Raw genomic sequence first — 12,560 nt, 5'->3', positions numbered from 1 at the left:
TCCTGAAGATATAGGCCAGCCAGTCAAGGTCAGGTCTTGCAGTCTCCTGACCATAACAGGACCGCGAATTCTGATAGTTTTGATTAAAAAAAACCATTGGGGTTGCTGTTGGCAGCTTCTGCATGGAACCTAATACTTGATACTTTGGAAATTGGCCACCTTTGGGGTAATTCTGCTGTCATTATTAAAGAGCTCCTGGCAGCTTATAGGAGACTTGGGTATTATCACACTTGGTATGTAAGCTTTTTATGTTATGCTTTTAGCTAATAATAAAAATTAATATCCCTTCATTTACTTGTTTGCTTATTGCTTCCAGATTCAAAAGAACCAATCGCATGAGCACTTGATCACTGCCCTGACACTTGGCAAAACAGTTAGTCAGTTTAATGCCTATTCAAAGTAAGTTATTAAAGAATAAAAAGAATAAAAATAAATATAGGTCTCGCATGGATTCTATAAACAGAAATCCTGCCTTACCACCATTTCAATGTTTTTAGGAATGCTAATAGATGGTCTTGTTGGCTTTATATACTTTCAAAAAGCTTTGGACAATATTCTTCTTCAGAGACACTTGATTAAACATAGTGATTATAGGATGCAAGGAACTGTCCCTTGATGGACTGCCAATTAGGTTTTAAGAAAAACCAGAAGAACAACAAAATTATCTCCATGGATGGAGGTAGGAGGTAGAGACAGAAAAGGTTGGAATGAGAAGGTTTTTAAAAATAATTATTTCTTAATACATATCTTGAGTTAAACATAACAAATGTTTAGATGATTCTCAACTATCCAGGACTATAACATCCCAAAGGGATTACAAAGAGCTGCCAAAGGTCTCCATGCTGGCTCTAGATTTGTCCTGGTGAGACATTTCTTTTGCTTCTATGGGGTGGTGCCACCTTGGCCCACCTGCTTATTCTGGGCTCTGATCTTTCCCATGTGTGGAAGAGGCTGGGTGGCTAATGTGATTTCAGGCGCTTTTTCTCCACAGGAGCACAACTCCTTCTGAAGCCACAGGTTGATTTTGCAACAGAGGCCAGGAGTGGTTGGGTACAAGGGGAACAGCTATTTAAAGGCATCTAATTTGTGTGTGTATGATACGGAGTCATGGTGATTATTTTGGAAAAGCCATCCAGAAGCTGATAAGACAACAGCTGGCACAAAAGCCTCTGTGGCTCAGACTGCTAATGCAGTCTGTTATTAACAGCAGCTGCCTGCAATTACTGCAGGTTCTAGTCCCGCCAGGCCCAAGGTTGACTCAGCCTTCCATCCTTTATAAGGTAGGTAAAATGAGGACCCAGATTGTTGGGGGCAATAAGTTGACTTTGTATATAAATATACAAATAGGATGAAGACTATTGCTAACATAGTGTAAGCCGCCCTGAGTCTTCGGAGAAGGGCGGGATATAAATGCAAATAAATTTAAAAAAAAAAGCATGAAATCCAGATGGGTAGAAAAATATTAGAATGAGACTCAGGTTGGCTTGCCATAACTCCCTGGGGGAGGGGTAGTCAACCTTTTTATACCTATCACCCACTTTTGTATCTCTGTTAGTAGTAAAATTTTCTTACTGGGTATAAGAAAAAAGGGGAAAACTGGTGTAAACTTTCTCTCTTCAAAAGCAAATCAGTGGTAGAAAAAATAAAAGCTATTGAGGATTCTCTACCCCCAGATTCACAAACATACACACTTCTGCCCTGGCTGGTATAAGCTCAGTGGGGCTTTGGACTTGATGTTTCTTCAATCACAAGATTGATTTTTGCCACACAGAATGACTTCGAAGAACACACCTATGTATGTGTCCTCAGTTATAAACGTCCAACTGAGTCTGGTGTGTATGCCATGTTTAGCAAACAGCAATTTTATATCAAATTGTTTAGAAATAAATCTAGATTGTCCTGCAACTTTTGTTTTTCTTTCAAAGGGGTGCCAATCATCATTTTTCTAAATAAGTTTTCTAAATTAAAAATACTTTAAGGAAAAGTTAAGAAGTCACACCATCTGACAATTATGGCTGTAACTTCCATTGTACTTTATAAACACATTATTTTATTCTTGTTTTCTAGTGACACATTTTTAGAAGTACCACACTGGCAAAAAAAAAAAAAAAGGCCTTGGAGCAACAGGACAATTGTTTGCTAGAATTCATGATGTCCAAGTTGAATTATTCCAGTGGAGCTAGAAGGAAAGAGTTTTTTTCATTCCTTTCCTTAATGCCACAAAAAATTCTTATTTCACTGCTATGCTTCATTTCTTCCCCTTCTCCTTTTTGAAGTGAAAACATTAAAGCTATATGGGGTGGGATTTCCCCCCCCCCTTTTTTCCCCTGATGGGTTCTTTAAAAAGGAGCAGACTTTGGTAAGGTTTCCTGGCAATTAGAACTCCTGCTTTAAAGGACTGCTGAGTGGAAAACAAAGGAGACAGGACAATGATGGAATAGAGCTTCTCTGGAGCAGTGGGAGGGAGGGAGGGGAGAAGAGTAAAGAGGAATTCAGCCTGGCTAATGCTCCATTTATACATAGCTATATGGATGCCATTGTTTATTTCCCCCCACTTCCAACTGATAAAGAACAAAAGTGGTAGGTAACTACAGCAGAATGGGATGCTAAGTAACGTTTGATATCATTTCTATAATTGTTCCCAAGGGACCCATTATGATAATTTTTCCTCTATAACTGGCAAATTGTGTAACGAGTCCGATGATAAACTAGGAAGCAAGACAGGAATTTGCATTTTAATACAACTGTCTAAATCATTTATCCACAGAAAGGCTGGATGGGACACATTTGAGATGGTGCCACATTCTTGGTTGCTGAAGGGTCAAATGGCCGGCTCTACATTTCGGCTGGGCCTTTGTGATCTCCCTGTGAATATCTTCAGGAGGTGACTTGACACCTCTACCACTAGCCAGGGTGACAGCACCTTCTAAAGGCTGCTCCTTAATCATTATATCCACTGGTTTTCCATTTTTTTATACAAAATATTGTTACTGGGTGGCATCCGCTGTGTTCTGCCTCCATGCAGACTAAAAATAAAACAAGTAAAAAAAAGTTAGGAGTATGCAAACGTTACAGCATAAATTTACTGTATTAAAGAGAGAGATGAAATATTAACCAGATTTAGTATTTTGTTTCAAAAAGGCATTTGTTTAACTAGAATTAATTCATTAAGGAAAAAAATGAAAACCCAATGTGAGAAAAACAATCCTTACCTAAAAGAGTCTTCAAGGTTTTTTTTTGTTGTTGTTGCCTTAATTTTTCAGCTAATGCCATTTCTCACACTGTTAAATAAGCTGATTTGAGCAAGTTTTCTCTGCAATCTTGATATAAATCACAGCCTTTTACCCTATCCAGAAACTTAAGAAAGGAATGCTCTTTTCTAGCTACTATCTTGCTGATGTGCTGTTATTAAAAAATGAACAAGTACAGAGTAGGACTGTGTACTTTTTGAGATTTTCAGAAGTGTTTCAGACCTTGCACGAAGACAGGAGAACTCTACTATTCATTAAAACAGCCTGGTTTCCATGAAAGCCTGAAAAAAAAAGATGCTGCTGCTTTAAGGCACCCATTCATTAAAGTCACTATGGTCCTTAAAGCTGCAGCACCTGGTTTTCATGTTCTCCCAACAGTGGAGAAAACAGTGGGCTGCTTCGATGATTACAAGTAGTCATTGCTCGTGCTTGTGCCAGCTTCAAAGCACTTCTTGTGTACTTCATGTCATTAATGATATATCTAACTGTTTGTGGGACTAAGTCAGGTTTCTTTAAGCATATCCTGATGCATGGATTTTAAAAGCAATGAAGGACAGCAGATAAGTTGGCCACTTCTGTTACATGAAGAGCCTGCACCTTTGACCTAGCAAGAATGCTAATACTTAAGAGAAAGCTCTCTTAAACTGAAAAAACATTTGTCCCTTTTGTGGGAAGAGGGCATCTAAATAATCATTTTGGTCAGAACATCTAGCTAAATATGGCGTTCCTGTTTTCAGTTACGTAGGGAAAAGATTAGGTCAGATCAAGAAAATTTTTCTGTCCTGACAGCTTTCATTTGGAATTTGATAGTTTTATTGGGGAAAATGGAACGCAGAAGCTTTGGAATTCAGAGAGGTACATCTAAGGTATTTTGAAGATTGCTAGTTTAGCCATGTTTTACAATCAATATTTGTGTTTCCTGGTCTTAGTACAGGGCTGTCAAACTTGCAGCTCGCAGGCCGGATGTGTCACACTCTGGCCACGCCCATACCCAATTTAGCAAAGGGGGAAACAGTTGTGATATGTCATGTGATGCCATCGTGACAATGCAAGTTTGACACCCCTGTCTCAGTAGCTTCTAAATATGTGGAGATCAACTTCCCGAATTCTCAGCCATGGCTTTGCTGGCTGGGGAGTTTGGGGAGTTGAGACTGACACATGTAACGGTTTCCTAGAACTGTTGGTATCAGGCAGCCTTATCAAATCAAATCAATCCCCAATAAGGTTGGGAAATATTGAGACTGAGGATGGTGTCTTGGCCCAAGACATTTACATGTACATTTCAAAATGTTTAAAAGGGGGTGGGGGGGAGGGAATGGGAAGAAGAAATTTGGGGTAAATCTCTAATTGTTTCAATTGTATCTGCAGAGGCTCAGTTATGGGCTGCATTGCAATACAACATGGCGGAACTAGCAATGTATGCCACAATCTTCACAGATAAATGGGCCTGAAGGAAGGATTTAAAGCAGGGGTCTCCAACCCTGGCAACTTGGAAACTTGTGGACTTCAACTCCCAGAATCCCTCAGCCAGCAAAGCAATTTCAGGCATCCAGAACAAGACAGAAAAGGGAAGGGGGGGAGAAATGGGGGCAGACCCTAAATTGCATGACTCAGGAGACTTCATCAGAGTAGATACACACCTCTTTTAACATGTTGCACAAGTATCACATGGTGAGCTATGATTAGTATATTTTGTGTTAGTAATAAATGCGATTTTTCTGTTACTCCACATGATCAGGATAGTGGGGGGTTTTCTCACACTCGCAAGTGATTTATTACACATAAATATATATATATATTTCAGGATCCATCTGTTTCTTGAACTTGGAAGATTGGCTTATCCAAGAAATGGTTGGTGAATAAGCCATAGATGAGCAGCTCCTGCTCTTGCTTGATCTCAGACAGAGGATTAAATTTAATCTGATCTGAGAATACAAAGGTTATAACACAAACCGCCCCCTCTGTCCACTTGCAGGTTTTTCTTCTCCATTTGTGTACAACAGAGGTGGAATATATTTAATAGGATTTTTTTCCCCCAGAAGCACAAATAGATAGAGGAAAAACAAGCACTTTCATTTGCGGCAATGCTGTAGGTTGCAACTCTCCCTTCACTTAGTCCAGAAACAGTGACTTTGAGCAAACAAGGCAAGCAGCTGCTACTATCTCTAGTTTCAAGCACTTTCTGGGAAATTCGGCCATTGTGTAATTTGCTTGCTTGTAGGTTTGGTTTCTACATGAGCCGAATAACAAGTGGCTTACCTTTAGAGCAGCAATGGTCCAAAAATCCTTTCAGCTGCAATTTTTTGATTACGAGTTTATTAAGCCGTTAAGGTAGCAATGATTATGTCTTGCAAAGTTTCGTATTTCTTCTCTACCCCTATTGCATTCCAGATTGCAACCCATTGACCTTATTCTTGGAGGCCTGAGCCCTCTTGGGCTGGGGTGACCAGAGGCTGTACAGAGTGATTTTCAAAGTATCTATCAGACAAAACCACTCAGATTCATTTCCAATTAGAGCCCAATCTTGGTTCAGTTCCTGTAGAAATGCCTGGAGCACACTCTTATTCTATTCTCTGGGAATTGTTTGAACCTGTTGGGCCTGAGGGACTTTATGACTACGACCTTCACCACCTGCTTTAGACCCTGTCACTCCTTGCTGGTGAAGGCTACCCTTGGGGTGACATGTGGGTGTGTTCTAATGGAGGTGGATTCTCCTTGAGAGAGGGGGTTGTGCCTTCACTGCCTAAGGGGGCATTGGTCTATTTCAGGGGTAGTCAATCTTTTTATACCTACCACCCACTTTTGTATCTCTGTTAATAGTAAAATTTTCAAACCGCCCACCGGTTCCACAGTAATGTGCCGTATATCATCGTCTGCACATGCCTCTCGCGTATCGTGGATTGGGTTGGGGGGGGCGCCGGCTACCAGCTCTGCTTGTCTGTTACAGCTGCGTGGTGTGGGGGGAGATACGCGAGCTATTCTGGGTTGAGCCTCTTTTGTTTGCGGTTGCACTATAGCGCCGTTTAGTTTTACTTATGTAACATGAACTAAACTTATGTGCAGGCGATACAAATAGTATATCTTCAGAAATTTTAATTGTCACAGGGAATTTTATGAAAACCTAATGAAAGTGTTTTTAAATAATGCTATGAATTTTTTTAAAAAAGTCAATTAAATTAAAAAAAAGGAAAGTGCTTCAGTATCGGACAAAACCACTACTGCCCTCCATGAAACCTGGAACGCCCACTAGAGGGCAGTAGGGACCAGGTTGACTACCACTGGTCTATTTGCTCCTGAAGAGCAAGATCCCCCTATACTGGAAAACTTAAAACAGCGTCCAACTTTCCTTCTTTTAGGGAAGGTTATGGAGTAGGTGGTTGCACAGCAGTTTCAGTTGATTCTGAATGAAATGGATTATTTGGACTCTTTTTAGTCTGGATTCAGGCCTGGACTTGTGACAGAAATGACATTGATTGCACTTTTGGATGATCTCTGGCAGAACAGAATGGAGGTAATGCATACATCTGGCTCTCCTTGATCTCTCAACAGCTTTTAATTCCATCAACTATGGTATCCTTCTGGATAGGCTTCGGGGTTTGGGAGTAGGTAACTCTTAAACTGACCTGGCTTTCTGTCTTCCTAGAGGACCAATACCAGTCGAGGTATCCAACCCTCACCCCCTATTGTGTGGGGTGCTACAGAGTTTGGTACTCTCTTCGCTCCTGTTTAAAATCTACATGAAATCCCTAGGAGAGATCTATTCATTAAAATGGGGCAAGATGTTATCAATATGCTGATGATACACAACTATACCTCTTTGCCTCTGACAAACTATGTGTTGTTCCCCCAGTACCTGGAGGCTGTGGGGTTCTGTATGGGGAACAATAGGCTTCAATTGAACCCTTGCAGGACTAAATGGCTTTTTGTTTTTAGGCCTTCTTTTAACACTGGGACATCTCTGGCACTGGAGGGATTGTACTGCAGTGGACAATCTAAGGTTCCTTCTGGTCTCATGACTCCCACTTGAGGAGCAGATGACAGTCATGGCAAGGAGAGTTTTTGCATAACTCTGTGTTCTGATCCAGTTGCTGTCCTCGTCACATGCACCTCACCATGTCTTATCTTGCCATATTCACAGTCACTCATTACCTGGTCATCTCCTGAATGGACTACTCTAGTACGCTCTACATGGGCTGCCCTTGAAGAATACCTGAAGCACCAGGAGGTACAATATGCAAGCTACTTATCGGTGTTCCTAGAATCAAATGTTAACCTCTGCTCTATGATCTGTATTGGATGTTGGTTTGCTTCAGGGTGTAATTCAAGGTGTTTTGACCTTTAAAACCCAACATAACATGGGCCATGTTATCTGAGCATCTGCTTCACCCCAATTACCAATCCCATCAAGTGCACCGGAGGGGCATCTTGAGTCCTGTCCACCAAGATGTTTCATCTGTTGCTTTTTCTGTTGCAGTGCCTCTGGAACTCCATCCCCCTGAGATAAGCCCTCAAAACATGATTTTTTTTTCATCCCTTGACATTAGAGAGCTCACACATTGTTGCACCATGAAGGTGAATATTCGTGTCCCAGGATAATGTTGCAGAGTCCAATCTGGGTTGGTCACTGGGACCAGAGGTTTAGCCTTCCGAGCTTTCGGACTCACGCTGGAGCCCATCCTCAGGGAACTTCTCAGTGAGGAAGGGCTCCAGCATGAATCCAAAAGCTTGGAAGACAAAACCTTTGCTCCAAGTGACTGGTCCAAGTTGAATCTTACAGATCTCAATCAGCCCTCTCACAATTTTAGTTTTACTTATGATACTTATTTAATTGCTTAAATTGTTTTTTTTTTACATTTGATTTTAATTATTTTGTTATATATCTCCCAGAGTCACCTTGTGTGAGATGAGTAGCCACAAAACTTTGATAAAATAAATAAATATTCTTGCCTGCTTTTGAGGGCAGATCAGTAATTGCAGCTCTGTGCTGCCAGGAGATAATTCCTCAGAACTATGTTCTGATAGCCAAAGTTCCTCAGCTTTCACCCACAAAGCTGGTTTTTTAATTCATATATCAAACCTCTTGTACTCATAATTATAATCTTCTTCACTTCTTGGCAATTTCAAATTAAGTTTTCTGAAGTTGACCCTGCTGCTACTAACCCTTTGAACCTGAGAGGAAGTGGTGTCATGGGCCATTAATCTGTAATCCTATCTAATAAAGAATAGGGATGATATATTTCTCACAGATTCTGCTGATGGAAGTGAATTTTGGCATTTTGTGGCTAAAAGATCTATGGTGGTATGAATGTGGGGCGAGGATAAGGATTTCATTTAATGTTTTCAGTGCACCTTAATCATTAAAACCCCTTGCATGTTCGCAGCAAAACAGAATTACCTGCCTTAAGTTTCCTAGAATGCCCATGTGTCTAGATAGATAGATAGATAGATAGATAGATAGATAGATAGATAGATAGATAGATAGATAGATAGATAGATAGGCAGGCAGGCAGGCAGGCAGGCAGGCAGACAGACAGACAGACAGACAGCTGGATGTCGTGGAGAGTGAGTGAGAGACAGACAGACAGACAGACAGACAAGAGGGAGACAGAGAGAGAGAGACAGACAGATAGGTAGATGACTGAGGGAGAGAGTGAGAGAGACAGATACACAGAGAGACAGAGAGAGACAGAGAGACAGAGAGACAGAGAGACAGAGAGAGACAGAGACAGAGAGAGAGAGAGAGAGACAGAAAGAGAGAGAGAGACAGAGAGACAGAGAGAGAGAGAGACAGAGAGAAAGAGAGACACAGAGACAGAGTGATACACAGATACACAGAGAGAGAGCCAGAGAGAGAGAGAGAGAGAGAGAGGCAGGCAGGCAGGCAGGCAGACAGAAACAAAGATTAGATAATCATTGTGTGGTCACATGGGTGAGTTTCTGTTCTTGCCCTACCTTCTGCCAACCTAGCAGTTTGAAAGTATGCAAATGCAAGTAGATAAATAGATGCCAGTTTGGTAGGAAGGTGACAGTCTTCGGACAAATACTGGCTCCCTTAGTGAAGAAATAGAGATGAGCAACGCACCCCTAGAGTCAGACATTACTGAACAGGGGAAATCTTTACCTTTCTTTTTAATGAGCTCATGGGCCAGGGGTGGGCAATTAATTTTTATCAGGGGCCGCATGAGAAGCCTGAATTGTGTCAGAGGGCCACCAACTTTCTTTCATTGTAAAATACTTAAATTAAATATTTTGAATAGCTGGTACTGATAATCAGAAGAATAAAGCACTCTGTAAATATGTATATTAGGTTATGTGAAACTGTGGTCTATTGGTTAAATAAGAAAAACAATTATTGAACCAGTGCAATTTATTTTTTAATTTGTTAATCTCCACAAACAATAACTTGTAATGCTTTCCACCTCATGTTACCTCTTCAGCGAGAATAATCCAGTCTGTTCTGGGCTTGAACAAGGGCATTGAAATCTGGCGGAATGTCTGAAGTGGCTATGCGAAGGACAGCTGAGAGGTGGTCATCAGTCATAGAGGATCTGTGTTTGGATTTGTTGAACTTCATAACTGAGAATGTCTGTTCACATTGATAGGTAGATCCAAAGAGGACTAGGATCCTCTGAGCATGCCTCCTCAGGTGTGGAAAGTTCTCCTCTTTGAGGGCGGAGTAAAAGTCCAGCAGTGAGACTGACTTGAAGTGATCTGCCAGATGTGTGTCAGACTGCAGATCAATGAGTTCCATCTGAACTTCACTTGGTGCATCATCCACACTGCAGTTGAAGGGAGAAGAAACCATGTGCATTTCACTCTCAAGAGTTTTGAAATCTTGAAATCGCCTTGAAAACTCTGCATGCAATGCTTCTAACATGGTTGAGTACTTTTGGAGGTGATCACCTGATCTTTTGGCTTCCTTAAGTGTTGGCAAGTGGGTCAGAATGTTGTCCTTCACTTGGCTTGAGAGAAGCTGTAGTTTTCTCATGAAAGCCTTCACTGCACTGTACATCTCATGCACAAAAAGGCCCTTGCTCTGCATTTTGACATTTAGTTCGTTCATTAGTGCAGTCACATCCACAGCGAATCCGAGGTCTGCCAACCAGTTGTTATCTGAAAGTTCTGGGATGTCATGACCTTTCTGAATACAGAACTCCTGAATCTGGTCTCTCAGGTCCCAGACACTTTTCAGAACCTTGCCAAGGCTGAGCCACCTAACAGTGCAGTGATAGCTTATGTCACCATGTTCAGCCTCAGTTTCCTCCAACAAAGCAACAAACTGTCTGTGATTTAAAGCTCTTGCTCTGATGAAATTAACTATTTTAGTGACAGCATCAACGACATGTTTCATTTTTAACACTGTCTTACACAACACTTCCTGATGTATGATACAATGCAAAAATGTCAATTTCTGATCAGGGTTAATTTCTGTCACTTTATCCTGCATTCTCTTTAAAAGTCCAACATTTTTCCCTGTCAGATTTGGACAACCATCTGTTGTCACACCTGCAAGCTTGTCCCATTTCAGTCCTAAAATGTCCATACATGCATTTACCTCTCTGAACAAGTCATTACCGGTGGTTGTCCCTTTAATTGACTGCATGGCTGCCAACTCCTCCGTGATTTGAAAGTCTGCGGTTATCCCACGTAAGAAGATGAGCAGCTGGGCAGTGTCACGTACATCGCAGCTCTCATCCAAAGCCAGAGAAAAAAAGTCAAAGTCGGCCGCTCTGTTCTTCAGCTGAAGTTCTAAGTTCCCCGCGATGTCCTCAATCCGCCTCGTTACAGTGCGTCGGGAGAGTGAAACGTTCTCAAATGCGCCTTTTTTCTCTGGGCACATCAGCGCAGCAGAGTCCAATAAACACTCCTTAATAAACTCTCCGTCGGAAAACGCCTTACTTTTTCTGGCGATTTTGTGAGAAATGACATAACTTGTCCTGACGGCTGCATCTCTGGGAGTGTGAAGTTTAGTGAAAAATCCTTGTTGGGTTTGTAGTTTTGCAAGCAATGCATCAGACTCCCTTGCACGCTCTTCACCAGACAGATTTCTGTATTTATCTTCATGCTTGGTGGTGTAGTGGCGATTCAAATTATATTCTTTAAACACAGCAACCTGTGTACCACAGACTAAGCACACTGCTTTGCCTTTAATTTCTGTAAAGAAATATTTGGAAGTCCATGTTTTGTTGAAAATACGGCATTCGTTATCAACTTTTCTTTTCTTGGGGTGTGCCGACATCTTGGGGATAACCTGGCGAACAGCATCACCTTCACTCACACACGTGTATACGCGAGTGAAGGTGCTACGTCTACGACGTGCATACGTAGCGACGTAACGCTTTTCAAAATAAAATTTCAAAATAAAAGTTAAAAAAAAAGTTTAATTTATGGTGTTTATGATTGGCCTCACGCGGGCCGGACAGGGACGTACAAAGGGCCGGATGTGGCCCGCGGGCCTTAATTTGCCCAGGTCTGTCATGGGCAATCCAAAAAGTGCTACAGGAGACGCAGTTTCACAGCAAACATCATCACACTGTTGTGAATGTGCAGGAGAATTAATGGTTAAAGAGAAGGGAAAAAGAATCACCACTGCTTGCTAATTTGTACCCTTAAAAAGTAAGTGGATGCTTCCTTTACTTTTTTTATAATAATTGTATTTGTACTGTTGAAACCCAAATTGTAAAAGTTTGGGTTTCAACCAGTGGTGGGTTTCAATTTTTTTTGCTACCAGTTCTGTGGGTGTGGCTTGGTGGGCGTGGCTTGAGGGGCATGGCAGAGGAAGGACACTGTAAAATCTCCATTCTGTCCCCAATCCAGGGGAAGGTTACTGCAAAATCCCCATTTCCTCCCGATCAGCTGGGACTCGGGAGGCAGAGAATAGATGGGGGTGGGGCCAGTCAGAATTTTTACTACCGGTTCTCCAAACTACTCAAAATTTCCGCTACCGGTTCTCCAGAACTGGTCAGAACCTGCTGAAACCCACCTCTGGTTTCAACAGTAAAAAGAATCCCTCCCCTCCAAGGAAGCAACTTCCCACCCTCATCACAACAAGTATAAACAATTTCATGATCTCTTCACCTCCTCTTAATTAGCAAATACAAATTTCTTCATCTCATAATTCATTTATTAATTATAGGCAAATCTAATAAGTAATGTCTTCCCCAATCCAGTTATCAGCAAAAAGTCCAAACAGAGCTGTAAAATAATATTAATTAACATATATAAAACATGGTACTCCAGATCTCAACTCTTAGCTATAAAGCAAAACTCCATGTAAAAGGTATAAAGGGTGTCAATATCCTATGTTTT

The 12,560-nt window shown here is 41.3% G+C and overlaps 1 protein-coding gene across 1 annotated transcript; it reads right to left on the bottom strand.

The window, feature by feature from the left end:
* Window positions 1–9,684: 9,684 nt before the first annotated feature.
* Window positions 9,685–11,490, bottom strand: LOC131190577 (general transcription factor II-I repeat domain-containing protein 2A-like). The gene has a single exon (XM_058167917.1). The coding sequence runs from the start codon at window positions 11,488–11,490 to the stop codon at window positions 9,685–9,687; it is 1,806 nt and encodes a 601-aa protein (XP_058023900.1).
* Between the last annotated feature and the right edge of the window lie 1,070 nt (window positions 11,491–12,560).

The sequence above is a fragment of the Ahaetulla prasina genome, chromosome 2 (assembly GCF_028640845.1).
Source record: "Ahaetulla prasina isolate Xishuangbanna chromosome 2, ASM2864084v1, whole genome shotgun sequence".
Lineage (NCBI taxonomy): Eukaryota > Metazoa > Chordata > Lepidosauria > Squamata > Colubridae > Ahaetulla > Ahaetulla prasina.
This window is presented reverse-complemented; position numbering and strand designations above follow the sequence as displayed.

Coding starts and splice junctions, on each gene's coding strand:
- LOC131190577 (XM_058167917.1), bottom strand. CDS start 11,490: ATGTCGGCACACCCCAAGAAAAGAAAAGTTGATAACGAATGCCGTATT.